The 27730-nt window shown below is 36.0% G+C and overlaps 8 protein-coding genes and 3 non-coding genes across 11 annotated transcripts; 9 read left to right on the forward strand and 2 right to left on the reverse strand.

Moving 5' to 3' along the window:
• Positions 1-1696: 1696 nt before the first annotated feature.
• LOC17877202 (putative FBD-associated F-box protein At5g50270) lies at positions 1697-4227 on the forward strand. Its single transcript, XM_023777725.1, has 4 exons — positions 1697-2548; positions 2633-2704; positions 3757-3819; positions 3946-4227. The coding sequence occupies exons 1-4, from the start codon at positions 1697-1699 to the stop codon at positions 4225-4227; spliced, it is 1269 nt and encodes a 422-aa protein (XP_023633493.1).
• A 1427-nt stretch (positions 4228-5654) lies between these two features.
• Positions 5655-7655, forward strand: LOC17875009 (probable FBD-associated F-box protein At1g32375). The gene is made up of 4 exons (XM_023790144.1): positions 5655-5856; positions 5955-6873; positions 6961-7095; positions 7227-7655. The coding sequence occupies exons 2-4, from the start codon at positions 6022-6024 to the stop codon at positions 7497-7499; spliced, it is 1260 nt and encodes a 419-aa protein (XP_023645912.1). The 5' UTR covers positions 5655-5856; positions 5955-6021; the 3' UTR covers positions 7500-7655.
• A 1096-nt stretch (positions 7656-8751) lies between these two features.
• On the forward strand, positions 8752-9716 carry LOC17875424 (putative FBD-associated F-box protein At5g56390). The gene is made up of 3 exons (XM_006281515.2): positions 8752-9120; positions 9214-9351; positions 9435-9716. Exons 1-3 carry the CDS (start codon positions 8752-8754, stop codon positions 9714-9716), a joined length of 789 nt encoding a protein of 262 aa, XP_006281577.2.
• A 931-nt stretch (positions 9717-10647) lies between these two features.
• On the forward strand, positions 10648-12932 carry LOC17875806 (alpha carbonic anhydrase 8). Its single transcript, XM_023777172.1, has 7 exons — positions 10648-10942; positions 11443-11660; positions 11796-11908; positions 12024-12126; positions 12247-12414; positions 12566-12619; positions 12711-12932. Exons 1-7 carry the CDS (start codon positions 10648-10650, stop codon positions 12819-12821), a joined length of 1062 nt encoding a protein of 353 aa, XP_023632940.1. The 3' UTR covers positions 12822-12932.
• A 798-nt stretch (positions 12933-13730) lies between these two features.
• On the forward strand, positions 13731-15911 carry LOC17874602 (E3 ubiquitin-protein ligase SIRP1). Its single transcript, XM_006279429.2, has 2 exons — positions 13731-14014; positions 14427-15911. Exon 2 carries the CDS (start codon positions 14464-14466, stop codon positions 15661-15663), a length of 1200 nt encoding a protein of 399 aa, XP_006279491.1. The 5' UTR covers positions 13731-14014; positions 14427-14463; the 3' UTR covers positions 15664-15911.
• A 422-nt stretch (positions 15912-16333) lies between these two features.
• On the reverse strand, positions 16334-19456 carry LOC17875041 (probable pyruvate kinase, cytosolic isozyme). Its single transcript, XM_006280175.2, has 3 exons — positions 19011-19456; positions 17495-17956; positions 16334-17398 (listed from the first exon to the last, which is right to left on the reverse strand). The coding sequence occupies exons 1-3, from the start codon at positions 19233-19235 to the stop codon at positions 16586-16588; spliced, it is 1500 nt and encodes a 499-aa protein (XP_006280237.2). The 5' UTR covers positions 19236-19456; the 3' UTR covers positions 16334-16585.
• Positions 19457-19958: 502 nt separating this feature from the next.
• Positions 19959-24734, reverse strand: LOC17875001 (glucosidase 2 subunit beta). The gene is made up of 16 exons (XM_006281760.2): positions 24546-24734; positions 24312-24428; positions 23989-24084; positions 23590-23829; positions 22923-23182; positions 22453-22521; positions 22259-22357; positions 21719-22046; positions 21525-21626; positions 21336-21437; positions 21204-21261; positions 21025-21093; positions 20749-20836; positions 20590-20651; positions 20444-20495; positions 19959-20350 (listed from the first exon to the last, which is right to left on the reverse strand). Exons 1-16 carry the CDS (start codon positions 24676-24678, stop codon positions 20285-20287), a joined length of 1941 nt encoding a protein of 646 aa, XP_006281822.1. The 5' UTR covers positions 24679-24734; the 3' UTR covers positions 19959-20284.
• Positions 24735-24867: 133 nt separating this feature from the next.
• On the forward strand, positions 24868-24941 carry TRNAI-AAU. The gene has a single exon. It is a non-coding gene; the product is annotated as a tRNA-Ile (tRNA).
• A 177-nt stretch (positions 24942-25118) lies between these two features.
• LOC111832493 lies at positions 25119-27421 on the forward strand. Its single transcript, XM_023789060.1, has 2 exons — positions 25119-25243; positions 26150-27421. Exons 1-2 carry the CDS (start codon positions 25237-25239, stop codon positions 27253-27255), a joined length of 1113 nt encoding a protein of 370 aa, XP_023644828.1. The 5' UTR covers positions 25119-25236; the 3' UTR covers positions 27256-27421.
• On the forward strand, positions 25426-25517 carry LOC111829149. Its single transcript, XR_002832704.1, has one exon. It is a non-coding gene; the product is annotated as a small nucleolar RNA R12 (small nucleolar RNA).
• Positions 25585-25670, forward strand: LOC111829131. Its single transcript, XR_002832689.1, has one exon. It is a non-coding gene; the product is annotated as a small nucleolar RNA SNORD24 (small nucleolar RNA).
• Positions 27422-27730: the final 309 nt, after the last annotated feature.

The following is a 27730-nucleotide window of genomic DNA, read 5'->3' on the forward strand; positions in this document are numbered from 1 at the left end:
TATATAATGTTTTTGTTAGTGTTTTGCCTCTTCAGTTTGATTTTTCTGATTTTGGAAGTGACATTTTCTAAAGATAATTAGGAAACACAACGCAAACATTTCCCAAACTTTAGTTACAAAATAAAATAAATCTCTTTTAGTCTCCTTGCTCTAATGATTGATGTTTGATCTTTGACAGCTACGATCCTCTTCAAAACAGCTCCGGTGCAGCTTCAGTCATGTCTTCCAACTACATTTTGGGTTCAAGTTTTGCCTTTAAACTTCTCGCTTCGACATTCTCCTCCTTGTTGCTTATGTGTTTCAGTCAAATCTTTTTTTTTTGTAAGTCCACGTTTGGTGTAATTTTACTATTTCCTTATTCTCTCTAACTTACTAATCCATCAATCATGCTACTCTACATGATCAAAACATGTAACGCAAACCAGAATCCAACATATATAATTCATCATAAAAAAAATTCCACACAATCCAAGAATGCTTATAAAACTCCCTTTAACGATCAGTTCTCCAATCTTGTTCATGTTTTCCTTCCAATTAATAAAAATATACATATCATCATGTCTTCTGATAAAATGACGTGATGTCCGATTTTATATTTTAAAATTTGATATTTGTGTAAGCGCCACGCAAAAAAAAAAAACTCTAATGATTTGAATGATATGATTTATCTTAACTAAATTTAAAATTGGGGTATTAGTTGGCAAAAGGCCTTTTTTTGATTGAGTTAGACCGGGCTTTTCTTTTACTATTTGGTATTTTTCTTGGTTAAGGCCGAGTGTGTGAACTTCTCTCTATATGAATCGGAGGGTTCGGATAATTAAAGGCAAAAGGAAACGAACTAGTTGAGACTTGAGACTTGAGATAGAGTCTTTGGAAGTGCTTAACCTTACAGAATTGTGTCTTCCAAAAGAGTCGACTCTGTTGACTTTTTTTTTGGTAAAAGGTTAAGGACTCTGTTGACTTAAGCTTGAAGAAGAGGAAGTTAGCTTGAGGTGAGGTGCAAGGTAAAGATAATCCTACCGAGATATGGAATAGGATTAGGAAGTTTAGAATAAGTTATATTTTCTATTTGAATAAGGAAATTTGCTTAGGGATTTTCATATATATATATATAGAGTTGCCAAGGTGTGGTAAACCTATGAGAATTGAGATTGTTTGTAAGCTCTAGTTTTGAGTCAGTTTCTAAAGCAATAAAAGAGAGAGTCTTTTATAAACACAATCTTTGTTCTTAAGTGCTTTGATTCAATAGACTCTTTATAGCCTCTCTGTATTTAAGCTTCATTGGTTAATTGGGTCTCTTACTGCATCGTTACAGGTTCAGTTTGTAACGGCTAAGAGCAGCGACTGAACAATCTTCTTCGTCTTCCATAGTTTTTATCTTGGTTTTCGGATTAGGGGTCCGAGGGTTTAAACTTAAAGAGAGTAACTTGTAAACCACTTGCAATCATCTCTTTGATCGCCTCATATAGTGGCTTTGTTTTTCGTGTTGGAAGGAGGAACGAGTTCAAAAAAATAATCTTCTCAAGTGAGTTTATATTTCATATTTTATCCACTTTCGCATCTCGCTATTGGTTTCCTTTAACCTTACATTGTTTTGTAACTTTTTTTTTTTTTCAGGATTATTCAGTGAAAAGACAGAATCAAAAAGTTGTCAACCTTCTTTGTTTTTAGTTCTAAATCTTAGCTTTGGAGTACTATGGATAAGATAAGTCAATTACCTGATGACCTTCTCCTGAGAATATTATCGCTACTGCCTACTTCTAAAGATGTTGTGGACACAATGGTTTTGTCGAAACGATGGAAGTTTCTTTGGATGTTTGTGCCGAGGCTTTTGTACGATGATAGCCATCAGGATACTGATTATGCAAGATTTTCGCGGTTTGTAGATAGGTCTTTGAGCGTGCATAAGGCTCCAGTTCTAGAAACTTTGCATTTCAAACTTGGTAAAATCTGTGGTGCTGGAGATGTTCATATATGGATTAGAGCTGCGGATAAATTCTCTGTGCGTGAGCTGATTATCGAAATCGACAGTTCTTCCAGTGCATCACCAGCCATTCTTCCAAGGAGTTTGTACACAGAGAGCAGCATGCTTGTTACATTGAAACTAAATAATGCGATTCTTTTGGATGTTTCTTCCTCAGTTTCGTTCCCATACCTCATAAATTTGAGCCTTTTATCCGTGAAGTATCCAGGCAACGAGTTTGTCAACAGTCTTTTATCAAATTGTCATGTTCTTGAAGATTTGGTTGTGGAACAATGTCCAGATGACAATGTGACCATTTTCACCGTTAACGTTCCTTCTCTCAAGTATTTAGATTTGCATACATCAGATGACAGAGTCGTAGATTTTGCTCATGGGTTTTTGATAGATGCTCCTAATCTGGAGTGGTTTGATATACGTGATGTTACGGGTGGGTTTTGTGTCATTGAGAATAATATGCCTAATGTTTCAGAGGCATATATTGACGTCACTTATACTCTTCCTCGGGAGATTCTGAGTTGTATTACTTCAGTCCAATATCTCGACTTATGTTTACTAACATCACATGTATTTCTCTTGTTACAATTGCAACTTGTTGTTTTAATAATTTCTTATGAGTATCATTTTAGTGTACGTCTCTTAATTTTGCAGGATGCTTATCCTGTTGGTAGTATCTTCTGCTGTCTTGTACGTTTAACGATATGCACATGTGAGACAGAATGGTTGAATCTAGGATTAATTGGATTTTTATTACATTTTTGAAACATAATTGTAGAAGTAGTACATTTACTATTCATTATTAGCAAACTACAGTAAAACCTCTATAAATTAATAATGTTGGGACCATGAAAATCTATTAATTTATATAGAGATTTTCCTAATTTGGAAAGTTTTTTCCAAAAAATAATTAAAAATAAGATTTAGTCATGATAATTAGTAATTTATATAATTAATTGCAAAGAAAATAATAATTATTATGTCTTGAAAGAGAATGCTAACTATTTTTGATATAGTAAAATATTAGAAATAAACTCTAACAAAAACTTATGTGTCTATATATGCATATATTTTGAAAATTTTACCTAATTATTAATTTATAATATTGTTGAGACCATATATTTACAAAGGATTTTCAAAAAAATTATTATCTTATTATTTTATCGAAATATGTCTAAAATTACACTGGTCCCAAGTTGGGACCGGAGAAATTTATTAATTTATAGAGATTATTAATTTATCGAGTATTAATTTATAGAGGTTTTACTGTAATACATTTTTACTATTTAAACACTATTTAGACACTATTAAAAATCTCCTTAAATCCAATAACTAAACTATTCATCAAAATATATTTGTTTTCTATAAAATTTTAATTACATAAAAATCTATATTTTTTTCTCTATAATTTGATATGCATTTTTTTTTAATAATTTCAAATTTTTTTCAAACAAATTTTGATACGTCCAGCTATCCTTATGTACAGTTGTGTGTCGGTGTACGGAAAATCATCCGTACAGCGGTCTATATACACGTATAATTTTATGTGTACAGATATTTTCTGGTTTATGTATGTATATTTGTTTATGTGTAAATATGTTTATTTGTAGTTGTTTCTCTTTGTACAAATATTTGATTACAATAATATGTTACTGTACAGTTGTATGTCTGTACAGATATCTGAAATAGTAAAAATGTACTATTTTGCTAATTATGAATAGTAAATGTACTACCTTTACAATTATGTTTCAAAAATGTAATAGTTTGCCAACACACCCTTGAATCTACTCATGCGCGTGCTTAAAGATTCACCTAAATTAAAATCTCTCAAACTTGAACAGGTACTATATATTTCAGACGAGTTTCACTGAGTGTTTTATGACTAGTGTGTATTTCCTAGTACTACTATAAGTATGTATGTTGATATAATGTACTGCATTTAATTATATCTCGTCAATTTATATCAGCACCATATACGTCGAGCTAACCAACTACCCATATACTGGAGTGAACCAAGTTCTGTTCCTGAATGTGTGTCCGGGAATCTTGAAACTCTCGAATGGTTAGATTATGAAGGAAGGGAAGAAGAGAAACAAGTGGTGGCATATATCTTAAGATTCGGAAGCTGTTTGAAGAAGGTTACTATAAAACCTGAATCCACCAGCTACGACCGCGACAAACTTGTAATGATCAAAGAGTTGTCGTTTTTGCCTAGAAGTTCTCCTGCTTGTCGGCTTTCGTTTGACTGAGTTTACCGGTTCAGCTCCAAGGGTGAACAAGTGTTCAAGTTTTTTTTTTTTTTTGAAAATAATGTTAAATTAGATTGAAAGAAAAATATAAGTTTGTACAACTAGTGCAACGAGAGTTTGAAAGATTTTTTCAAAAGAGAAAACATGGGTTAAAACTTAAACTCTAGAGATGAACCAAGCTTGGAGACCCTTATCATAGCGTCTTATGTTTTCTGCTCTCTAGCTAGTACGTCGTTGCGTTGGTATGAAAGAAAGAAACATAAGGAACAACTATATTATCTTTCTTAGTTTTTTATGATCTTTTGTTCAATTCTTCTGGAATTTGTATCTATCGATAAAAAAAAAAAACTTTTTGAGAATTATCAAGCATGTACGTAAAGGTTTCGTATTATGATCCCAAGTACAGTACTTGTTGTAATCTAATTTAGAACCGATTTGACTTTTCGGTTTAACAATTTTTTGGTTCGGTTGAGCATTTGGGATTCATGGTTCATATTTCAAACCAGTTTCATTTAGGTATTCTCCTAAAGCAATCCCATGAAGATTTAGTGTAAATATGCTAATTCTTTTCTGCTGATTCTCGTCTTGTTTGATTTTGTTTGCTTCATTGAGCACATGAGGAAATCCTAAGTATAATATTAGCTAGTGAGTTTGGATTTTGTTTGCTTCTCTTTCTACATACACCTCGCTATAGGGTTTTGCTTTGACCCTGCGTCCTTGCTTTAATGAGGGTACACATTCATCGTTCACTTCATTTAATAGCAGATACTTCAGTACAAACAATATGACCAACTCTTAACAAAAATCGTGACACCTAAAACTATCATATTTTTGTTGTTGCTAAAACTCCCTTTTTACGATCAATTCTCCAAACTTGTTAATGTTTTCCTTCCAATTAACAAAACTATACACATCAACATCATCATGTCTTTTATATTTTTTTAAAATTTGATATTTGTGTAAACCCTTTGCAAAAACATCTAATAATTTGAACAATATGATTGTAACTTCACACTAATTACAAAAGTTTTAACATAGTTTTTTCCTTCCAGGAGATTAGTCTTTGGATCTAAAATGTCTTCGGACTCATGAGTTATACAAAAAAGTTTAGATAATTTATCTTAACAATTTTAAAATTGGAGAGTTATTTGGGAAAAAGGCCTTTTTAGTTGAGATAAACTGGGCTTTTGTTTTTCGGTTTGATATTTTTCCTTTTGTTCTAAAAAGTAGAGCCCAATCAAGGCCGCCAAGTGTGTGAACTTCTCTACACGAATTAGACGGTTCGGATAATCCAAGGGAAAAAGGAAAGACACTAGTTAAGATAGAAGGTGCCGAGTCTCTTCATATTCTCCCTCGGTAATAAGCTTCATTGGTTAAATAGGTCTCTTGCTGCATTAATGTAAGGGCAAGAGAGAGAGAGAGAGAGATTGAGCAATCTTCTTCTATATCCTTCGTCTTCCTTAGTGTTATGATGTTATCTTGGTTCTCGGGTTAGCGTTCTTCATATCCGAGGGTTTAAAGAGAGTGAGAAATCTTCTTGTAAAACACTTGCAATCTGTTTGATCGACTCATATAGTGGATTTGTTTTGTGTTTGAAGGAGGAGAGAGTTCAAACAATAATCATTCCAGGTGAGTTTAGATTTTATTTTCCTCTGTGTCGTACCTCGCTAGTACTGGTTTACTTTAACCTTGCATTGCTTTGTAATTTTTTTTATTTTATTTTCCAGGATTATTCAGTGAAAGGACAGACACAAAAAGTTAATTTTAAGTTTTTAATGTTAGCTTTGGAGTAGTATGGATAGGATAAGTCAATTGCCTGATGAACTTCTCTTGAGAATATTATCACTACTGCCTACTTCTAAAGATGTTGTGGACACAATGGTTTTGTCTAAACGATGGAAGTTTCTTTGGATGTTTGTGCCAAGGCTTTTGTACGATGATAGCCATCAGGATATTGACTATGGAAGGTTTTCGCGGTTTGTAGACAGGTCTTTGATCTTGTACAAGGCTCCAGCTCTAGAAACTTTGCATTTCAAACTTGGTAAAATCTGTGGTGCTGGAGATCTTCATGTATGGATTAGAGCTGCGGATAAATTCTCTGTGCGTGAGCTGATTATCGAAATCGACAGTTCTTCTCGTGCATCACCAGCCATTCTTCCAAGGAGTTTGTACACAGAGAGCAGCATGCTTGTTACATTGAAACTAAATAATGCGATTCTTTTGGATGTTTCTTCCTCAGTTTCGTTCCCATCCCTCAAAACTTTGAGACTTGTGTCCGTGACGTATCCAGGCAACGAGTTTGTCAACAGTCTTTTATCAAATTGTCATGCTCTTCAAGACTTGGTTGTGGACCAATGTCCAGATGACAATGTGACCATTCTCACCGTTAAAGTTGCTTCTCTCAAGAGTTTAGCCTTGCATACATCAGATGATAGAGTTGAAGATTTTGCTCATGGGTTTATGATAGATGCTCCTAATCTGGAGTGCTTTCATTTACGTGATGGTACGGGTGGGTTTTGTGTCATCGAGAATGATATGCCTAATATTGTAGATGCATATATTGACGTCTCTTATGCTCTTCCTCGGACTATTCTGAGTTGTATTACTTCAGTCCAACATCTCGACTTATGTTTACTAACAACAGAGGTATTTTTCTTGTTACAATTGCGAGTTGTTGTTTTAACCATTGCTTATGAGAATATATCAGTTAGTGTACGTCTCTTAATTTTGCAGGATGCTTATCCTGTTAGTAGTATCTTCCCCTGTCTTGTACGTTTAAAGATATGCACATGTGAGACAGAATGGTTGAATCTACTTATGCGTGTGCTTAAAGATTCACATAAATTACAAGCTCTCGAACTTGGACGGGTATGTATTTCAAACCAGTTTCACTGAGTGTTTTATGATTAGTGTGTATTCCCTCCTAGTACTTATCTAAGTATTTACTGTATGTTGATATAATGTACTGCATTTAATTACATCTCGTCAATTTATATCAGCACCATAACCGTGGAGGTAACGTCTACTGGAGTGAACCAAGTTCTGTTCCTGAATGTGTGTCCGGGAATCTTGAAACTCTCGAATGGTTAGATTATGAAGGAAGAGAAGAAGAGAAACAAGTGGCGTCGTATTTCTTAAGATTCGGAAGCTGTTTGAAGAAGGTTACTATAAAACCTGAATCCACCAGCTACGACCGCGACAAACTTGTAATGATCAAAGAGTTGTCGTTTTTGCCTAGAAGTTCTCCTGCTTGTCAGATTTCGTTTGACTGAGTTTACTGGTTCAGCTCCGAGGGTGAAGAAATTAATGTTCAGTTTTCTAGTGGTTTGGTCTGAATCTTATTAAACACATGAATTATTATGTGTTCTTTAACAAACAACTTTCTTATGTTTTCTGCTCTAGTACGTTGTTGCGTTGGTTAGTAAGAAAGAAACACAATGAACAACTATATTATCTTTTTTCGTTTTTGTGATCTTTTGTTGAATTGTTCTGTAATTTTTATAATTTTATCTATCGTTAAAGAAAATAAAATCTTTTGTAATAATGATTACTGAATTTGCTTTAAACCCATGCCCACTCGTTTCCTATCCTGGTCTAGCTCGAATAACGTCATGGCTACAGTGTAATCAAATTTAGATTCGATTTGACTTTTCGGTTTACCAATTGTTTTTGGTTCGGTTGAGCATTCGGGGATTCGTGGTTCATATATATATATATATATATAACGTCTTAGGTATTTTCCTAAAGCACACGCATGAGGATTTAGGTAATGCTGATTCTCGTCTTGTTTGATTTTGTTTGCTTTCGTTTTCTATTTGTGCGCACCTGAGCAAATCCTAAGTACAACATTAGTGAGTTTGGATTTTGTTTGCTTCTCTTTCTACAAACCCCTCGCTAGGGTTTTGCTTTAACACTGCTTCCTTGTTTTGTCTATTTGTCTGGTTACTGAGAATCTCAGATCACTGAGTTCGTCTTTTTTTGTTTTCTTAATGTTTTCAGGCTTTCAGATATTTGCGGATGCCGAAAGCTCTTAATTATGGATAGAATAAGTCAGTTGCATGATGACCTTCTTTTGGGATGTCGTCACTTCCTACTGTTAAAAATGTTATGGCCACAATGTTTTTGTCCAAACGATGGAAGAATCTTTGGATGTTTGTGCCAAAACTTGTGTACGATATTGATAGCTCTAAGGATCTTGATTATGGAAGATTTTCGACCTTTGTGGGCAAGTCGTTGTTGCTGCACAAGGCTCCGGTACTAGAAACTTTGCACTTCAAACTTGGAAAAACATGTGATAGTGGAGGTATACCAGTGTTGGTTAGAGGTGCGGATAAACACTTTGTGCATGAGCTGGTTATCGAGATTGATACTTCTTCTAGTAATCATATTCATGTAACACTTCCTAGGAGCTTGTTTACATGCTGCAAAATGCTTGTGACATTGAAACTAAGGAACGCCATTTTTTTGGATGATGTTTCTTCCCCATTTTATTTCCCATCTCTCAAAAAAATGAGTCTCGAATCCATGAAGTACCCAAATGATGAATTTGTCAACAGGCTTATATCAAGTTGTCGAGTTCTTGAAGACTTGGTTGTGGAACAAATCCTCGATGACAATGTGGTTATGTTGAGCGTTAGAGTGCCTTCTCTAAAGAGCTTAGTCTTGCACCAAAAACTAAAAAAAGGCAAAGCTAGTGGGTTTATTTTAGACACTCCTGCTTTGGAGTTCTTGGATGTTGTTGAATATTCTCAGGGTTCTCACATCGTCGAGAATGTTATGCCTAACATCGTGAAGGCAAATGTTGACATTTTTCATTCCCAAACTGAGCAAATTTTGGGTTCTATAACTTTAGCCAAGTATCTCCATCTCTGCTTACCAAGCTCAAAGTCAAAGGTATGTTGTTGTTTTATATTAGCTAGCTTATTGCAATCTGATATTGGGGACTAAATCGATATTGCTTGTGTACTTATATGGTCCCTTAACCAGAACGTGTCCTACCCTCATGGTAGTATCTTCAAGCTTCTTGTATATCTAAAGATATGCACATGTTTGGCTGAGTGGCTGAGTCTACTTATGCGTATGCTCAGAAATTCCCCTAATTTACAAGTTCTCGAGATTGAACAGGTAATGATAGTATATATTTATTTTCTAGTACTATAACAGTAAGATTAATATGTTCCACTATACTCCTATACCGTTTATCTCAGGTCCATTGCCTTCGAAATGACCAATCGCGACCGTGCTGGAGTGAACCAAGCTCGATACCTAATTGTCTTTTATACAGCCTTGAAACCTTCAAATGGGAATGTTATACTCAAAGAATAGAAGAGAAAGAAATGGCGGCATTCATCTTAAGAAGTGCAATCTGTTTAAAGAAGGCAACTATTATCCCTTCTAAGTCTATTGACGACGACAAGAAACTTGAGATGCACAAGGAGTTGTCATTATTGCCAAGATATTCGCCAATTTGTCAGCTTGCATTCAGCTGAGGTAATGGTCAGCTTTAGATAAGCTATGTTACAACTTTTTAGTTGTTTATGATTTCTATAGTTAGCTCTTTGAAAATTTTAAGTTCTTGCTCCGGGCATACTAAAAGAATGAAAGGATCTCTATTTTCCAAAAAAATTAACAGTTTGCTTACCTGTGGTGATTTAAACACCTCTTGATTAATTAGAGGAGATAATTAAAATTGTCACAAAGCTAGTTAGAATATGTTTTTTTGTTTGATCAAAGTGTTGATGATTTCAATGAGATATGGGTAAAATAATAAGGAATAACAGAAGAGAAACAAACAATATAGTAATTGAGATATCCTTAAAGAGCTGTCGTTGTGGCCAAGGCAATCACGTACTTGTTAGTTTCATTTGATTAAAGTAGTTAAAATTCAATTTGTCAAGTAAACATCTTGTTATGGTTGTTATTTTTATCTCAGCCAAATTTAGCATATTTGAGTTTCTTATGGTTTTGTTCTAAGGAGAAGAAATAAAGTATACGGAAAAAGAAGTATATTTAATAAGTTTAATTCCTTGGTGTATCTTCATTCTTCCGCATGCACGATGCATTCAATCATTTATGGGGTCTTTGTGTACTTCATCTCTGTAACATATATATTATCCTTTCTGTTGTGGTTAAACTGCTTTTGGTTGTCTATTCTTGAGAAGGATGATACATTAATTTACATTATGAACCACTTTAAAGAGAGTTACATAAACACATAAATATCCAGCCGATTTAAAGTAGATTCTCCACAAGTTACTTAAATAAATAAACAAATCACATCATATGCATTGAGTTTTGTTTATGTATACAACTCTTCTTTCGTCATCTAGACCTCGTTGTAAGATATTTACTTATTTACCTTGAAAAACAACAAACATTGAATCTTATTTCATCTCTCTCCTCAAGGCATAGCATAAGAAAATGAAGATATCATCAGTAGGTTGGGTCTTTGTCCTTATCTTCATCTCTATTACCATTGTTTCGAGTCAACCACCTAAACCTAAGCCTGCACCAACACCAGCACCTGCACCTCCTAAACCTAAGCCTGCACCGGCACCAGCACCAGCACCTAAACCTCCTAAACCTAAGCCTGAACCAGCACCAGCACCTAAACCTAAGCCTGCACCAGCGCCAGCACCTAAACCTCCTAAACCTAAGCCTGCACCAGCACCTAAACCTAAACCTGCACCAGGACCAGCACCAGGTGGAGAAGTTGGTAAGCAAGCTATATTATTGTTTTTAGTAGGTTTTTAGGGGGGTGTATTCAAAGTGACATTTCAAGTGATTTGTAAAAAGTTTACAAATCCACTGTTATTCAAACATGAATTTTAAAAAGTCTCATGAAATCCACTGTTATTCAACTAATGATTTCAAAATCCACATTAAAATCCACTGTTATTGAAAACAATTTGTGGATTTGGCTTTTAATGATTTTGAAGGATTTCAGAGGATTTGGGAGGATTTCCTTAGTTAAAAATACAGAAATCCAAATCCCATAGTTTTTGGTGAGATTTGAAAGGATTTTACAAAAGTCATATGAACTTCCCTAAAATCATCAAAATCATTTAAAACCCCAATAAAACTCAAATCTCTTAAAATTCCATTTTGAATACACCCCTCTTAGTACAAATATGTTCGTTCACCTTCAGTGACATATAAATTTAGTTTATAGGGTCACATATATACAAACATATCGATTTGTTTAATTTGGAATAGAGGACGAAACGGAGTTTAGCTACGAGAAGAAAGGAAAGAAGGGGCCAGCGAAATGGGGAACACTAAAGGAAGAGTGGAAAATGTGTGGAAAAGGCAAAATGCAATCTCCGATTGATCTTAGGGACAAAAATGTCGTCGTTACTCATAGACTTGGATCTCTTCGTAGCCAGTATCTGCCTTCTAACACCACCATTAAGAACAGAGGTCATGATATCATGGTACGTACGTATATCTCTAACTACCACACCATTTTTCTAATATATTTTCTTTCTTTTAATTAATAATCATTCGAACTCTCTTTGGTTATAAAATTTTGTTTTTGGTCATAAGAACATTTTTGGTGACTGTGGCAGCTAAAGTTTAAAGGAGGAAACAAAGGTATAGGCGTCACTGTCAATGGCACTAGATATAAACTTCAACAGCTTCATTGGCATTCTCCTTCCGAACATACAATCAATGGCAAAAGGTTATATATTCTATGCCATGTCTTAATTATTAACGTAAAAATCATTATCTCACTGTTATGAATTTAGTTATACGTGTTAATTATTTGAGATTAAACAATATATAAATATAAATAGGTATGCGCTTGAGAAACACTTGGTGCACGAGAGCGAAGATGAACGCTACGCTGTTGTTGCTTTCTTATACAACATAGGAGCATCTGACCCTTTTCTCCTTTCGGTATTATTGCAATCTTAACCTTAATTCCTAGCTAGTAACGGTTTATAATCAAAATCATGGATTACTACCAATCAAAAGAAACATTAGTAATTCTATATTTTTATTTTTATTGATTATTAGTTGGACAAACAGTTGAAGAAGATAACTGATACACATGAGGCCGAGGAACATGTCGGAATCACTGATACTAAAAAATTCAGTTTTGAAACAAAACATTATTATAGATATGTCGGATCACTTACAGCTCCTCCCTGTTCTGAAAATGTTATTTGGTCCGTTGCCAAAGTGGTATGTATATATATATATACATAGTACTAATTATATATTTTCATCCCTTCCAAATTTTTTTTTTTTTCATTTCAATTTCTTATTTCTATTATAATATAGATTACGTAATTAAATATATATAAATCTCTTGTATGTTTTAATGAATTTTCAGATTCGCACTGTGACAAAAAAACAAGTGAAACTTCTCCGTGTAGCTGTACACGATGTAAGTGTGTTTGTTTTTTCCGGTTCAATATATATGGCTATAAAATACTCAAGGATACCTTCAAATTTGTTATCATCTTGATACCTTACAGGCTTCAGATTCAAATGCGAGGCCGCTTCAACCAATCAATAAGCGTGTGGTGCACTTATACAAACCAAAAGCTAAGCTAATGAAGAAATACAGTAATACAACTTATTACTAGCTAATCTTTAATTCTTTGTATATGTACATTAATTATAAATGGTATGTAGACCAAAATAATTATAAATTCAGATCTTTTGTTTTGCATGTGGCACTAGTTATAAAAACTTCGCGTTTCAAACTTGGTCAAAAGTCTTGTAATGTAATTTTTTTTTCCCAAAAGTCAATTCTTGTAATGTTGTTGATATTGGAGTATGGCTTGGAATTATAGCTAGACGTCGTTTTGTGCGTAAGCTGGTTATTGAGATTGTTACTCCTAGTAAAAATTCTACAGTCACACTTACGAGGAGATGATGCGGTATGCTATTGTGACCTTGAAACTACGTATGTACGTGTTTACCAACTTGTCAGCTACTATTTGATTGAAGCTAGCCTAAGCTATGGTCAAACTCTGTCAAATAACATCTCTTGTTTGGTTGGTGTTTGATTTAGAGAGTTATTGGATAAGCTTTTGGTACGTACGTTAATATTATGTTGAAAACAATGTCAGTTAGTTTGTGAATACAAACAACATTATTGAAGATGTAATGGAAATAACACACTAGGGCCCAATTCTGAAAATGAAGCTCACGCGTCTAATTTATAAAAGTTGGAGAAAACGTACAAATTTTCATTATTATTAATCTAACAAGTCTACATCAAACGAATATTTACATACAATTTACATAGAAGAAGATACCTTTATATTCCCCATTGCAACTAGTCATTACAATATAACCAACGAAGAAAACTCAATAAAACGAAGACCACAGAGGCGTTGAGAATCAGCTGGCTACTGATTAAATTTGTAAAGGAAGCGAAAGACTATAATTAACAAAAAAAAAAAAAAAAGTCTATAAAACTTGATTAATAGTTTCTTTTTTAATTAATGAAAGATGATAATGATAAATGCTAATTAAGAAAAGGACATAAAGTAAAGAGGAAACAAGGGGAACGAGTTTGGGTGTTTAGACCGGAGAGGAGGACGTGGTTGTGTTGTTTTGTTTTTGTTTTTGTTTCCTTCCACTCTTTCTTCTTCATTTCCTCTTTCTTTCTTTCCTTCTCCGTTTTTTCTCGAACCCTTCTACAAAAGTTGAGACTTTTTCTTTGGGGTTCTTTAACAAAATTTCTCTAGAGGAATCCAAAGAAGGAAGAAGAGATTTGAAAAATATTGTTTCTTGGGTTTTCAAGAAATAGTGTAGAGACATTTTAAAGGTATGATTTTTTTTTCTTTTTTTTCTAATTCATGGATTGTGTTTCTTTTATTTTGAGAAAATATATGAGAAAGGAAGACAAAAAAGTAAGAAATTTGATTGCTTTTTTTTTGTTTTCAAGGGTTTTGTTTTCCCTCTTTGATCTTTAACAAGATTCTGGGTTCTTGAGATTTTTTTCTCTCTTTTGGGTTAAATTCTTGGTTTTGGATTTTATCCAAATTTGTTTTTAAAAAAGTCTTACCTTTACCTCTCATTTTCTTTAAGATGTTCTTATCCTAATTTGATTGGTCAAAATCATTTAATTTTTAGGATATTAATGACAAAATCTACTTATTTGTTGAAAGTTATAAACTTTATAGAGGTCTTAGATCTGAATTTTAAATCTATCTCTGTTTGTTCTTTCTTGTTTGCAGAACCAAGAGATTTGAGGGTTGAAGGATTGAGAGAGACATGGATGAAACAATGGCAGCTAGGTATTGGTGTCACATGTGTTCACAAATGGTGAATCCAATAATGGAATCTGAGATCAAATGTCCCTTTTGTCAAAGCGGTTTCATTGAAGAAATGAGCGGTAATGGCAATGGAGGTGGTGGTGGTGGCAGAGGTATAAGAGATGTCCAGGATTCAGAAACAGATTTTGGAACAGACCGTGCTTTGTCTCTATGGGCTCCTATCTTGCTTGGAATGATGAGTAGTCCTCGGAGACGAAGAAGGTTCAGGAGATCAGAGTTTGGTGAAGATACTGATGATAATGGTGGTGATGAGTTGAACAATGTTGATGGGAATATCAGTAATGTGTATCGTCATCATCGAGCTAGGCGACATGGTGGAGAGATTGATTTGGATAGAGAGTTTGAATCTATCTTGAGGAGAAGACGAAGAAGCTCCGGGAATATATTGCAGTTGCTTCAAGGGATACGTGCTGGGATTGCTTCTGAGTATGAAAGCTCTGATAACAATTGGGAGAGTTCTGGAGAGAGGGATGGGAACATCAACAATAGAGTTATAATGATCAATCCGTATAACCAATCAGTCGTTGTTCAGGGGTCTTCGGATCGGACTCAGAACCATCCTTCATTGACTTCACTTGGAGATTACTTCATTGGACCTGGACTAGATCTTTTGCTTCAGCATTTGGCTGAGAATGATCCTAATAGGCAAGGGACTCCACCTGCTCGTAAAGAAGCGGTTGAAGCTTTACCAACGGTTAAGATAATGGAACCGTTGCAGTGTTCTGTTTGTTTGGATGATTTTGAGAAAGGAACAGAAGCTAAAGAGTTGCCGTGTAAGCATAAGTTTCATATCCGCTGTATTGTTCCCTGGCTTGAGCTTCACAGTTCTTGTCCCGTGTGTCGTTTCGAGCTTCCTTCTACTGCTGATGATGATGATGAGACAAAGACTGATTCCGAGAGACCGCCTAGAACAAGAATTGTTCGGGAAACCAATAACAGAAACGTTGTTGAGAATGTTGGAAATGCGGAACGAGGAAGAGAGGACGATGCGAGGAGTGGAAATGGAAGACGGTTTTCGTTTCCATGGCCGTTCAGTGGATTGTTCTCGTCTTCTTCTTCTTCGTCGTCTTCTTCATCCTCTGGATCACAATCTGGTGAGAACAATTTCTACTCAAGATCATCTGGTTCTTCTCGTTGAAAACAAAACATCCAAAACCTGAAAATGTTGGGTTTTGTTATTGTTCTTGTTCTTCTTCATTGTTCTCTCAAGTTTCTCATTTTCTAGCTCTTAAATTTGTTATGTACTCTGCATTTCATTCTCTGCTTTTCTTATGTACATAAAAAATGATGTTCTTTCACTCAGACTGTTGGAACAAAACAAATCCATTGTTGTTGTACAGAGATGATCAAATTCAGTTTGTGTGTTTCCATTGTTTTTGCTTTCAAGACTGAGTCTTCTTAGTGTCTGTCAATTGCTGTCCAAATAATGATGGAGATGTTACAAAATAGAGAGAATGATTGAATCTTTGTCGGAATGAAAACATTGTATGGGCGTCTAGGCGATGATGATTCAATCTTTCATGTTTTAAGACTTTGTACAGAGATGATCAAATTATGTGTGTTTCCATTATCTTTGTTTTTTAAAACTGAGTGTTCCAAATATGAAAATCATATTTTTCAGTTGAAGCCCCAAATAATGATGAAATTTTTACAATGGAGATAATGATTAGTCTTTGTCGGAATGATATATGTATGGGGCGATGATTCATGCGCTGTCTTCTTTTTGTCTTCATGCCCTGTCATTTTTAAGAATAAGAACAATGTTTCACCATTATATTTGGCGTATATGTATACATAAGAAATAGTACTTGGAAACAAAAAGAAATCATGATATTGATACGTGTATGATCCAATAGTTTCCATACAACTAAAATATCCCAAAAGGAGCTGTTAAGTGGATTCACCCGGTCACAATAGAGAGTAGTGGTAATAAGCAAAAAAAATAGAACTTGAGTTTTCTATCTCAAGATTTGAATCACAATCTTGAATAAGTCCGTAATAAAACGTTTATAGGAGCGTTCCCCAAACGCCAAAAACGTGATTTGATTTCATCAGAATCATCACTTGACGGTCAAGATCTTGATCACAGAAGCATTACCGACTCGGAGTAGAGCAACAACAGAGTCTCCAGTCTTGCACAGCTCTTTTTCTTTTCCGTACTGAGTCGCAAACTCAATAGCTTCTTCTGTTGATTCATCGTGTGAGGCTCTAGCAGACCCTGCGTAGAGCACGGGGATCAGACCGCGGAAGACAAGGCTGTGTCTCGCGGGGGATTCGTCGCTGCAAGACCAGTCGAAGAAGTCGGTTTTGATCTCTGGAACAACGACAGATAGAATAGGCATTCCTGGTCTGTACTTAGCCACAAGTCTTGCTGTGCTTCCTCCTCTGGTCAGGACCATGATGAGAGTGGCTCTAGCTGAGTTAGCGGTTCTGACTGCTGAGGATGCGAGTGACTCGAGTGGGCTCATTGGAACTGGAGAGTACTGCATGATCCTCTTGAAGACATCTCCATAGTCAAGGGTACTCTCGGCTTCCACGCAGATCTTAGCCATTGTACGGACAGCTAGTTCAGGGTATGCTCCAGCTGCAGTTTCACCACTGAGCATGACACAGTCTGTACCATCGAGGACGGCGTTTGCAACATCTGTGGCTTCTGCTCTTGTGGGTCGAGGAGACTTGATCATAGACTCGAGCATCTGAGTTGCTGTGACCACAGGTTTCCCCTGGATGTTGCATTTGTAGATCATCACCTTCTGGGCTAAGAAGATCTTCTCAATTGGGATTTCCATGCCCAGATCTCCTCTGGCAATCATGAAAGCGTCCGAATTGACCAAAATGTCATCGAAATTTGCCACACCCTCTTGGTTCTCAACCTAATCGATCATAAAGAAGATAGCAAAAACAGTCACAACCTAAGGATTTCACCCTGTAGTTTCCGGAACTAGAAAGAGAATTTTAATTTAGCATACCTTAGACATGAGAAGAATAGTTTTTGCGTGCTTTCCTAACAGTTTCCGGACCTGGACTAAGTCTGAACCTTTTCTGACAAAAGACAGAGCAATCATGTCGATTTGATTTGGGACTCCCCATTGCATGATGTCTTCTTTGTCTTTCTCAGTTAGAGTTGGGAGGTCCACAACAACACCTGGGAGATTAACGTTCTTTCTCTCACCGAGCATTGCACTGTTCTCACACCGGCAACGGACTGTACCGTTCTCTCTGTCACAAGAGAGAACCAGTAACGAGATTGTACCATCAGCACAAAGTATGACCATTCCTGGGTTGACATCTACAGCCAGCTTTTTGTAGCTCATGCAAATGGTGTTCTCATCACCCTTCAAGTCATAGTCAGTCGAAATGGTGATCTCTTGGCCTTGTTTCAGCTGAATTGGTTTCCCATCTTTCAAGAACCCGGTTCGGATTTCTGGGCCCTTTATAAGAGAAAAGAAAAACAACCCTCGATCAGCATAATGGAAACACCACATAGATCTGACACTATACATACACAAGACATATGATGACTGGAGAAATCTTCAACTGAAAGACAAATCAGGTTAAGAGTATCAACTGAAATTTGGTAAGAACGTTTACTTCACACAAAATGACATTCTCTGTTTAAAAACAACATAATCATAGACAAGAGAGAAACAGTTCAAGGACATTGTTTATCAACACCAATTTTCTTCTTACTCTACAATTATAAGTGTCCTGTCTCTTGAAGCACGTGTGACGTTACATATACAGAAACAAGTTGAGCGAACAAATTAAATTTAAAATCCACTCATAGAGTTGAATTTTATAACTTCTTCTCTGGCCACAAAACCATAATCAATATTGACTCTAATAAATCTATCAGCAGTTGAAGAACATTGCCTGTCACCACTCTCCACATACTGACTCTAGATCATCTATCAATATTGTATCTAATACCTTAACCTAGTTTTTTGAGATCTCAATACTAACATAATTGCTACATTTAGTCCCCAAACAAGCTTTTACTCTTCTCCACTTGTTTGGTCTAACTCAGTAGAAACAATTACGATACGAGCCTCACAGATCTAGATTCATAACTCTCAATAACAAATTTAGTAATTCCCAGAAGTTAAAACATCATGAGTCATGAGAGTGAGGTTAGTAAGAATTATTCATTAGCAGAGTTGAAAGATATATAAGAAGAAACAAAATCTATCAAAGGAACAATATGGTATATAAATAGACAAAAAAACAGAAACCATTTACAAAACATAGATGTCTATAAAAGAGGCATGAACGAAAACATTTTATACAAAAGCAAAAATAAATAGACCGTCAGTGTTTCAGATAAAAAAGTAGAATAAACCCAAAAAAAAATCTAGAAACCCTAGAATTCCAGATCACAGTCGAATCAGAGTCAAAGAAGGATAAAATTGGAATCAGAAACAGAGCCCAAAACCGCAAAAGTTAAACAAAGAATCTGTAAAAAAAAAGAAACTGATGAAATCGAACCTTGGTGTCGAGCATAACAGCGCAGAGGATCCCAGTGTTAAGCATAGCTTGACGGAGATTATCGAGAGTCTCTTGATGATACTCATGAGATCCATGAGAGAAATTAAAGCGAGCAACGTTCATACCAGCCCTGAGAAGCTTCTCGACCATGGGAACGGATCTGGAAGCTGGACCGAGAGTACAAACGATCTTCGTCTTCGGCCTTTGCTCAATCATCATCGACATCGCTAAGTAAAGTGAGTGAAGAAACAAACAAAAAAAAAGGACGCAGAAGCAAGGATCGCGGATGGTTAGTGGAGAGAGAGAGATGAAGAGAGATTTATGGAGAGAGATCTGGCTTGGAGAACAAGGAAAATTACACAGAGAGAATCTGAGAAATGAAAGGAGAGAGAGATTTATGAACAAGTGAAGAGTCTCTCTTCTCTTTTTTTGACTTTTGGAGGTGAAAAAAAAATGAAATGAATAAATGTAAAATTCAGGTCATTGGTTTAGATTTGGTCAACAAAATTTGATTATTACCCATCGGTTTAATTTGCCGGGACGCACATTGTTCACTAATAATAATAATATTCGTTTTCGTTTACCTTTTTATGCCTTCTCGATCTGTTGTCGGGCCAAGGTTTTTTGTTTTTCTCGAATACCATAAAGTATCTTCTTAATGATATTTTTAATTCTTTTAAATGCACATTATTGTCAATATTTACAGTTGATTTAACATTTGATTACACATGGTTTTAGAGAATTTATATCAAAAAATGGAAAAACTATAATAATTTATAGATTTATCATTTGTTTACACATGATTAGTGTTGAGCTGCAATAATTTCTTATTTTCGAGTTTTGTCTCTATTGGTAATAGAATCTTCTTATAATTAAAAGAGCATCAGAAAAATTAAAAACCAAACTAACACTTGTTTAGGACTAGGTACTGGTAATGGACGTATAGTATAATCCCGAATAATTCAAAGACTCTAGAAGCTTGACAAGATTTAGTTCTTCTTCGTGTTTCTTACATCGAAGAATCGTTCTTTGCGCTTTAACCAAAGTTTGAACGTTTGTCGAAAATACTTTTTGATATTTATAATCTCCATCGAACACAAATGATGTAAACTTGACTCTATCATTCTCTTCCAACCCAAAACTTCTCTCTCTTTTTTTTTTTTTAAAAAGTCTTCCTCTCTTGACGTTTGAGACTGAGCAAGATTACTAGTCTAACTGACATAAATCTAAGCGCAGTGTGTGCATCTGGTAAAAATTATTTCAGGTGAAAATGATCAGAGTTCGTCGTGATTCTGTGGTTTGTCTTGGTTCATCAACTTCTCCAGCTTCTGTTGTAGTTCCTATAAAAACCAAGACGAAACACCAGGTTAAGGAAGTGTTAACTAGTGTAGGTCTGCTTTGTGATTCGAGATGATGACACAAAAAAAACTTACTTTTAGTTTGTCTTCCAAACACCGAGCTGGAGTAGATAAGATTGCCGCATATCTGTAACAAGAGTATGAATTAAAGGATAGAAATAGAAAAAATGGAGACAAAAGGGGATGATGACCCGTGAGATGTAACCAAGACAAGAACTTACTCGCAACGGCTTGGCTCATCGACATCCATAAGCTCATTTTTCAACCCGCATCTTAGTTTCACCTGCATTTAGTGAACTCATCAAGTTTTGTATACTTAAGGTCTGTGATCTTTGGACGCTCTGATTATTTTCTATAGATACTTGGACCCAAACACTTACCTTAAGGCTTCTATCAGGACCGTTCCAGCACTTGTCTCCGTTGGTATATGACATGAGTTGGTAAGAGTTCTCAAATTTGTCCCAATCCCTATTATAGCAAATCCCATAACAGAGAAACAAAATAAAGAAGCATAGAGGGATATATATATATATATAAACAAAGATAAATAAGTTACTGATATATAATTGTCAACTTTGAAACCAATATATTGTTATTAGTGTATCTATCTTTAAAAGATCAGCATGCACAGAAATATAGAGTGGCACGATACTTACCCTAACCGAGTTTTTGAATAGCCCTCCTCTTGTGTTGCTTCTTTATATCCGCAGACTTTGTAAGTATACCTACACCAATATTTAGGTAATAACAATAGATGCTTAAGCTAACCATAATTATAATACCTGATAATGCTAATAAAGAATGGATGACACTAAACTGCTACGATTATCCTTACTTGCCCTGTTTGCTCTCAAAACAACGACCATGGAATGAATAGAACTCTTTCTCCGGCCCTGTAATAAAAAAATATAAGGACTAACTCAAAGAATGGTAAAAGTAAGTGCTTAGGATTTCTTGTCATACAGACCAAAGTCTTGTTTTAGTTTCTTTTCTAAGCTCGATATCCTTGACTGTATTTTATTCAGTTTGGAGCTTGATTCATCGTATTCTTTCCGTACCCGATCAGCCTCTGCATATTCCAAAATGATATAGATGTATCACTAAAGAATAAGAGTATCACAATACTATTAATGGAAATGCTAAACTATTATTTTACCCAATTTGTCCACTGGGGTGGTTTGTAATAAATTCACAGCCAGCAAAATGTTCTTGACAGTCTTTTGTATCTTCTCCAACCAAGTAGGATTTGAGGTTGTCTCTATCCATTAAAGAAATTCAATCATGTCAACTAAATATGATAGATGATTAACATCATTCAATAATATAATTATCTGTGGAAATAGTGCAGACCTGATAAATCGACGTCATCATCTGCATCAGATTTGTATGAAGAACTAGAATCATGGTTATACTCCTCTTCGTAGGAATCATCTTCAGGTTCATGGTCGCTGTATTTCCCATCATCGCTGGTATCGTCACTATCCGAAACAAACCCATCAGCTTCTTCTACTTCATGTGGAGTGATGGGCGTGTGGTCATGGTTTTCCTGATCATCAGCTTCGGGGCTATCTTCTGCCTCGGTTGGCTTATCAGATTTCTCTCCTGTCCAGCGAGAGGCTACAAGACGCCCTAACTCTTCCTTTGACAACTCTTCCTTCTTTTCGGTTACAAGATCCTCCTATCAATAGAATGTAGAGTACTTTGACGTCAGGGAAAAATCAGCAATTTAGTAATCTCCGAGATAACTCAGATTGGGAAGAGTTATTGAAATAATGCAATAGACAAGTCTCAAAAAGGCAGAGTATTCTCATCACGGAAGTTCAGAGAACTATACTCAGATTTATGACAACTGTAAGCACTTGGCCAGAAACTGAAAGAAAATGGTGTAACCTCGTCTGATTCCTCCTTTTTGGTAATATCATCATTTTGCGATCCTTCTGTGACGGAATCCTCAGATGAGGTAGATTCCTTCTTTGTCTCCACAACATGCTGTATCGTAAACAACCATATATCATCATCTAACTTCAAAGTAACAGACTGCACCACATTTGAAAAAGCATGTGAATCAAATTAAATTTCCATACCTCATCTGCTGGATCAGTGTGAGTAGCCTCTTCCAGTATACTTGTTGGTTCAGCTTCAGCAGCTGGCTCCTGAAATTATAGTCTAATTCAGTACCCGCTTGAATTACACACCCCAAAAGCAAAACATGAGAACTCAAGAATATAAAAAGCATTGAATGTATTGACGAGGGTTCATAGTCATGTGAATGAGTTCAAGATAACCAAGGTTTTTGCACAAAAAAAAAAGCCAAGGTTTAGATGCCAATGAGTAAAAAATAGAGTTTCAAGCATCTCACATATTAAAACTTGAATTATTTCATGACCTCACAATTCATGAATGAGCAGGAGGTCCAAATTGGTCTAAAATATTGACAAATGGTATGATAAGCTCATCTTCCATGGTTTGACTCCTTAGCTTGTTTAAAAAGTAGAATAAAGAAAGGTACAAAGATGCCTGCAAATCTATTTCAGTTTGCAAGAAAAGAACTAACCTCATCTGAAGGATAATCCTTGTAATTACCAATCTCATCATGATGTATGGTGTCACCAGGATTTTCATCGTCCTGTGAAACTCCAGGCATCCCTTCATCAGGTGTGCTTTCTTCAACTTTTTCACTTTCACCTGTCTTCTCCACCTCAGCATCCCCCTTTCCTTGCTGGGCTGCTAACTCGGCCTCTTTCTTTTCCTTCTCCTCTTTTTCTTTCTGCAGACGCTCCTTCTCCTCTACCTTCTCAATTAGTTCTTTACGATCTACAGAAGTAATGATCCGAGGGAAATGTAAACATGTAAACTTGTCAAATCACAGAAAGAAGTTGAACAACGGAAAATTTTTGTCTTTATCATCTGTAGTCATCATAAAAAAGGAGTTAATCAATTTCACTACGTAAACTACAAATCATGTGTTTTGCTCACTTTCTTCCTTTCCTTTTGGTAGTTAGAGAAAATTTAAGAACTGATCCCGAGGCATATCAAGCATCCGACTACACTAATATGTAGGGTTCCACTTTCACAATCGAATACACTGATTATCCCATGGTACTGCTACTTATGTCCATTTAAGTTCTCTAAGATGAAAACTAAACCTCAACTCTCATGCCATTTGCAAAATAATCCAACAAAAAGATTAAATTACGCATCCAAAGAAAGAAACGGCAAACCTTTCAGCTGTTCAACAAGGCCTTTCAGAATCTTCTCTTCACTTTTCAGCTTCTTCAATTCTGCTGCATCTTTCTCTAGACCTACTTTCGCTTGTTCGATTTCCTGTCTCCTTATTACAAGTCCTTTGTTATATGTCTCGATCTTTTTCTTCAGATTTTCTCGAGCAGCTTTTCCAGCTTCCCAGCATGTATTTGGGCATGTCACTTGACCATCGTATTCATCACTTCCATCACAACAATCTGCTCCCACAGTAAAAAAAAAACATAAGTACTCATAGATTAATCCTTTATTCTTCAACAATATCTTCCTCCATATAGCATTTGAAAGCACATAGCTTGAAACGAAGAAGCTCAACAGAAACTAAAAGTAAACCGTATTATAGAAGTCCAGTAACATACCACAAATACCGTCATTGACTCTGGAAGAAAACAAAACCAATGGAGAGTGGCCTGCGTTTCGACAATAGAATTTTCCATTTGGGCAAGCTGAGGTACCTGGATTATTATCAACACATAGAGCAAAGTAAACAAATGATCCATCACATACATAATCCCAAAAAAAAAGCAAAAACTTTATTCCACTCCACTAAACTCAAAGTATAACTACAATGACCAGTTTGAATTCCCAACGAAACTGAAATAGTTAAATCCTCTAGTCACAATATCGTACAAAAAGCTACACGATAAGAGCTTTCCAGAGAAATTGGGATGATGATACAAACCTGGCTCATCAGTTCCATCTGAACAATCACAGAAATCATCATTAAGTTGAGCTTTTGTGAATTTCTTTGATCCATCCATACACTTTATCTCGGAAGATGACTTGTAATACTTCTCATCTACACATCAACGAGATATAAAAAAAAGGGCAGAAACAAAAGATCAAATCGGAGTAATTTTGGTGGAGGATCTCGAGCAAAACGAAGCACAGATCTCCAATGAGCAGGGAACCAAACCTTGAGGAGAAATGCCGAGAAACGGATTGCTTAAGGGAGATGAGTTCGATCTTATAGCCGAAACAAGGAGAAGAAGAAGAAAGGATAGCTGCAAGGAGACGGAGACAGAGGAAGGTAATAGAACTACTCTCATCTTCTTCGAGATCGGAACCGGAGAATGAACGGAGAAAACAGATTTGGCCACGAGAAAATCAAGTGCTCAGTGTCTGAGAAACCAAGTTTCACTAATTTAATAAAACGACGCAGTTTCGCTTACACATGCTTATTTTGAGCAAAAGTAATCTAAAAGACTTATAGTTTGATTCAGATAAGCAAACAAAAAGGCCCATTAGCTCAGTTGGTTAGAGCGTCGTGCTAATAACGCGAAGGTCGCAGGTTCGAAACCTGCATGGGCCATCTTTTTACCTTTTAAACTTGAGTATTAATGGGCTTATTAGAATGGGCCTATGAGGTGCAAACAAACTAGGGTTTTGCGCCTTTTTCAGTATTGCATATATATTTAAACTCATCTTCTCTTCTCTGCCCCTTCAAACTATTCAAAACAAAGCTTTTTCATTGTTCTCTACGCCGCATGTTTGGTTTTTAATTCGATTTTTCTTGGGAAGCCTAATTTGCAAATTTCTTAAATCTATTTTGGCAATGGATTAAGAAATCTATCGTTAGGCGAAAGAGATGATGGATATGTAATAATATGTCCGGTAAGCTTTACGTAAATTACCTTCGTGAGCTTGCTCTGCCTCTTACGAACCTAATTTTCTTTACCAAAATGAGCTTAGGCTATTTAGAGGCAGATACATCTATCAATCTCTTCTTCTATCGAATTTTGTTGGATTGGATTTTTTGAAATTCTGTGTTTTGAACTTTTTATGATTGGATGGTTATGAGAATGATGAAAAAAATCATTCGGATTCCCATTGATTTCCCTATAACGGGAAAGATGTGATTATATTAAACCAGCTACTTTTGACTCATCAATCATATCCATATTTTGATGTTTTTATGTTAATACTTCGGATTTAAAGTATTGTTTTGGTTATGTGGCCGGTGATGTGATTAAAATATTTGCTACTCTTGATGAAGTCTTATCTTCAGTTGATGATATTTACCACCAAGATCTCTGAGGTCACTCTTAATGTTTTTTGACAGTCAAGTCCCATACGAACCTTTGTTTTTTTTGTTTGTTTGTGTCAACTAAATAGTTTTGTATTTAAATTTTTTCGTCACATAACTAAACTAAAACATTGACACTTTCTTAATGATCGTCTAGACAGCAAGAACTGTATAGATCATACAAAAAAAGGCCAATGACCTAATAGCAAGAAAAAAGTGTTTGTGAAGTTGGGACCGAAGTGGTAACGATGGTGACAAAAGTGATTAAGCCATGTGGTGTATGCGAATTGCTATATATTTAAGTCGATGGTTAGACTTAGTTATAATTTACACACACCCAGAAAGAATTAAACCAAATTTTGAAGGTTTAAAAGTATGAACTACCATTGCTGGGATCTCCAATTTCTGGAGCTCAACTTTTCTGCTTCCAAAAGCGTGTATAAATAAGATTCAATCTCTTTGCAACGCTTACTTATGGAAAGGTTCTTTGGAAGGTCACTATACGGCAAGAGTCTCTTGGATAACAGTCACTAAACCAAAAGATCAAGGCGGATTGGGAATTAGGGACCTCTATGTTTGGAATAAAGCTTCTATCATCAAACTTATTTGGCTCCTCTTCTTTCAGTCAGGATCGGTTTGGGTTGCATGGTTTAGGCTTCACTTCCTCAAAGGTTCCTTAAACAACTTCTGGACAATGAAAAAACGGCAAAACTACTCTTGGTTGGCCAATAAACTGCTGAAGTATAGAGGCGTTGTGTATGATTGGATAAAAATGCGAATAGGGAATGGGCTTACCTGCAGGTTTTGGACTGACAATTGGTCTCCATTTGGCAAACTATTGGAGTATTTCACTGGTGCAGCCCGGTCAAGAATGGGGATACCAATTGCTACTACTTTGTCACAGTTGTACCGACGAGGACAATGGATGCTTTCTCATGCCCGAACTGAGAACCAGGTCTCTCTCCTTACCTTCCTCACTACTTTGACTCTGAATGATCAAAATGACTACTATGAATGGGAATTAGAGGGCAAGACGTACGGCCGCTACTCTACGGGAGCAATATATCACCTACTGCGAGAAGATTCACCTATTGTCCCTTGGAGTAAAGTGGTTTGGTTCTCAGGTGGGATCCCAAAGCACATCTTCCACGCTTGGCTTCTAGTCCTGAATAGGTGCCCTACTAGAGATCGCATGCTTCGTTGGGGGCTTCAAACCAAGGCCGAATGCTTGCTCTGCAACAACTCATTGGAAAGTCGGGATCATTTATTCTTCAATTGTAGCTACTCTTGGATTGTTTGGGCACCGGTAGCTGTTCGTTGTGGACTCCAACCTAATCGCTCCTGGGATCGAACTCTCAATCACCTTCAAGCGCTGACTGGCCCACGGGCGAATAAACGCCTCTCGCTTCTGGTATGGCAGTGCTCTCTATACTTGCTCTGGGGAGAAAGAAACAACCGACTCCATCGACAGAGTTTCAAATCGGCTGATTCGTTAAGGCTTCTCATTGACTCGATCATTCGCAACAGAATAGCTTCTTTCAGAGATTCTAACCATGCTCTAGCTTCTTCTATGTTTCAGCGATGGATCTCCTCCTCTTAATCCTCCTACTGACGGTTCACTATTCCATCGCCTTGTCACCTACTAGGTTCACACTAAGATCTTCTAGATGTGTTTTTCTATTTTGGGTTTATTGGGCTTTTGCTCCTCTTTTTAAATGGCTAAGGCCATAAACGATTAACTAGAGCCGGGCTGGGCTTTTGTAATTTTATTTCCCCCTTTTGCATTTAAATAGAAAGCCTAAAAAAAAAAAAAAAAAGTATGAACTACCAGTACCCGTGGAACTAATATGAAAGCCGAGCCACGAATAAGATTAGATATGACATGCAATACCAATGTACAATGTATTCATTTCATGCCATGCACGCCTATGAAATAGTACAAATGTATGTAGATCAACTCTTTTTATTTTATTTTTTTATAGCTATCCGGACCTCATGTAACAATAACAATTTATTTAACTTGAGACTTTGATAAAATTTAGGAATATGTGGAAGGATATACTGAGAATGTTGTG

The sequence above is a fragment of the Capsella rubella genome, unplaced genomic scaffold, assembly GCF_000375325.1.
Source record: "Capsella rubella cultivar Monte Gargano unplaced genomic scaffold, Caprub1_0 scaffold_8, whole genome shotgun sequence".
NCBI lineage: Eukaryota > Viridiplantae > Streptophyta > Magnoliopsida > Brassicales > Brassicaceae > Capsella > Capsella rubella.

What these genes read in the sequence shown, in the direction of transcription:
- LOC17877202 (XM_023777725.1), top strand. Translation starts at nt 1,697, where the DNA reads ATGGATAAGATAAGTCAATTACCTGATGACCTTCTCCTGAGAATATTA. An exon ending in TATGTTTACTAACATCACAT is followed by an intron (nt 2,549 to 2,632) that starts GTATTTCTCTTG and finishes TTAATTTTGCAG; the next exon opens with GATGCTTATCCTGTTGGTAG. An exon ending in GCACATGTGAGACAGAATGG is followed by an intron (nt 2,705 to 3,756) that starts TTGAATCTAGGA and finishes GCCAACACACCC; the next exon opens with TTGAATCTACTCATGCGCGT.
- LOC17875009 (XM_023790144.1), top strand. Translation starts at nt 6,022, where the DNA reads ATGGATAGGATAAGTCAATTGCCTGATGAACTTCTCTTGAGAATATTA. An exon ending in TATGTTTACTAACAACAGAG is followed by an intron (nt 6,874 to 6,960) that starts GTATTTTTCTTG and finishes TTAATTTTGCAG; the next exon opens with GATGCTTATCCTGTTAGTAG. An exon ending in AAGCTCTCGAACTTGGACGG is followed by an intron (nt 7,096 to 7,226) that starts GTATGTATTTCA and finishes AATTTATATCAG; the next exon opens with CACCATAACCGTGGAGGTAA.
- LOC17875424 (XM_006281515.2), top strand. Translation starts at nt 8,752, where the DNA reads ATGAAGTACCCAAATGATGAATTTGTCAACAGGCTTATATCAAGTTGT. An exon ending in TACCAAGCTCAAAGTCAAAG is followed by an intron (nt 9,121 to 9,213) that starts GTATGTTGTTGT and finishes TCCCTTAACCAG; the next exon opens with AACGTGTCCTACCCTCATGG. An exon ending in AAGTTCTCGAGATTGAACAG is followed by an intron (nt 9,352 to 9,434) that starts GTAATGATAGTA and finishes CGTTTATCTCAG; the next exon opens with GTCCATTGCCTTCGAAATGA.
- LOC17875806 (XM_023777172.1), top strand. Translation starts at nt 10,648, where the DNA reads ATGAAGATATCATCAGTAGGTTGGGTCTTTGTCCTTATCTTCATCTCT. An exon ending in ACAGAGGTCATGATATCATG is followed by an intron (nt 11,661 to 11,795) that starts GTACGTACGTAT and finishes TGACTGTGGCAG; the next exon opens with CTAAAGTTTAAAGGAGGAAA. An exon ending in TCCGTGTAGCTGTACACGAT is followed by an intron (nt 12,620 to 12,710) that starts GTAAGTGTGTTT and finishes GATACCTTACAG; the next exon opens with GCTTCAGATTCAAATGCGAG.
- LOC17874602 (XM_006279429.2), top strand. Translation starts at nt 14,464, where the DNA reads ATGGATGAAACAATGGCAGCTAGGTATTGGTGTCACATGTGTTCACAA.
- LOC17875041 (XM_006280175.2), bottom strand. Translation starts at nt 19,235, where the DNA reads ATGTCGATGATGATTGAGCAAAGGCCGAAGACGAAGATCGTTTGTACT. An exon ending in CTGTTATGCTCGACACCAAG is followed by an intron (nt 17,957 to 19,010) that starts GTTCGATTTCAT and finishes TCTCTTATAAAG; the next exon opens with GGCCCAGAAATCCGAACCGG. An exon ending in CTATTCTTCTCATGTCTAAG is followed by an intron (nt 17,399 to 17,494) that starts GTATGCTAAATT and finishes ATGATCGATTAG; the next exon opens with GTTGAGAACCAAGAGGGTGT.
- LOC17875001 (XM_006281760.2), bottom strand. Translation starts at nt 24,678, where the DNA reads ATGAGAGTAGTTCTATTACCTTCCTCTGTCTCCGTCTCCTTGCAGCTA. An exon ending in AGATGGAACTGATGAGCCAG is followed by an intron (nt 24,085 to 24,311) that starts GTTTGTATCATC and finishes ATAATAATCCAG; the next exon opens with GTACCTCAGCTTGCCCAAAT. An exon ending in CCTTGTTGAACAGCTGAAAG is followed by an intron (nt 23,183 to 23,589) that starts GTTTGCCGTTTC and finishes TTACTTCTGTAG; the next exon opens with ATCGTAAAGAACTAATTGAG.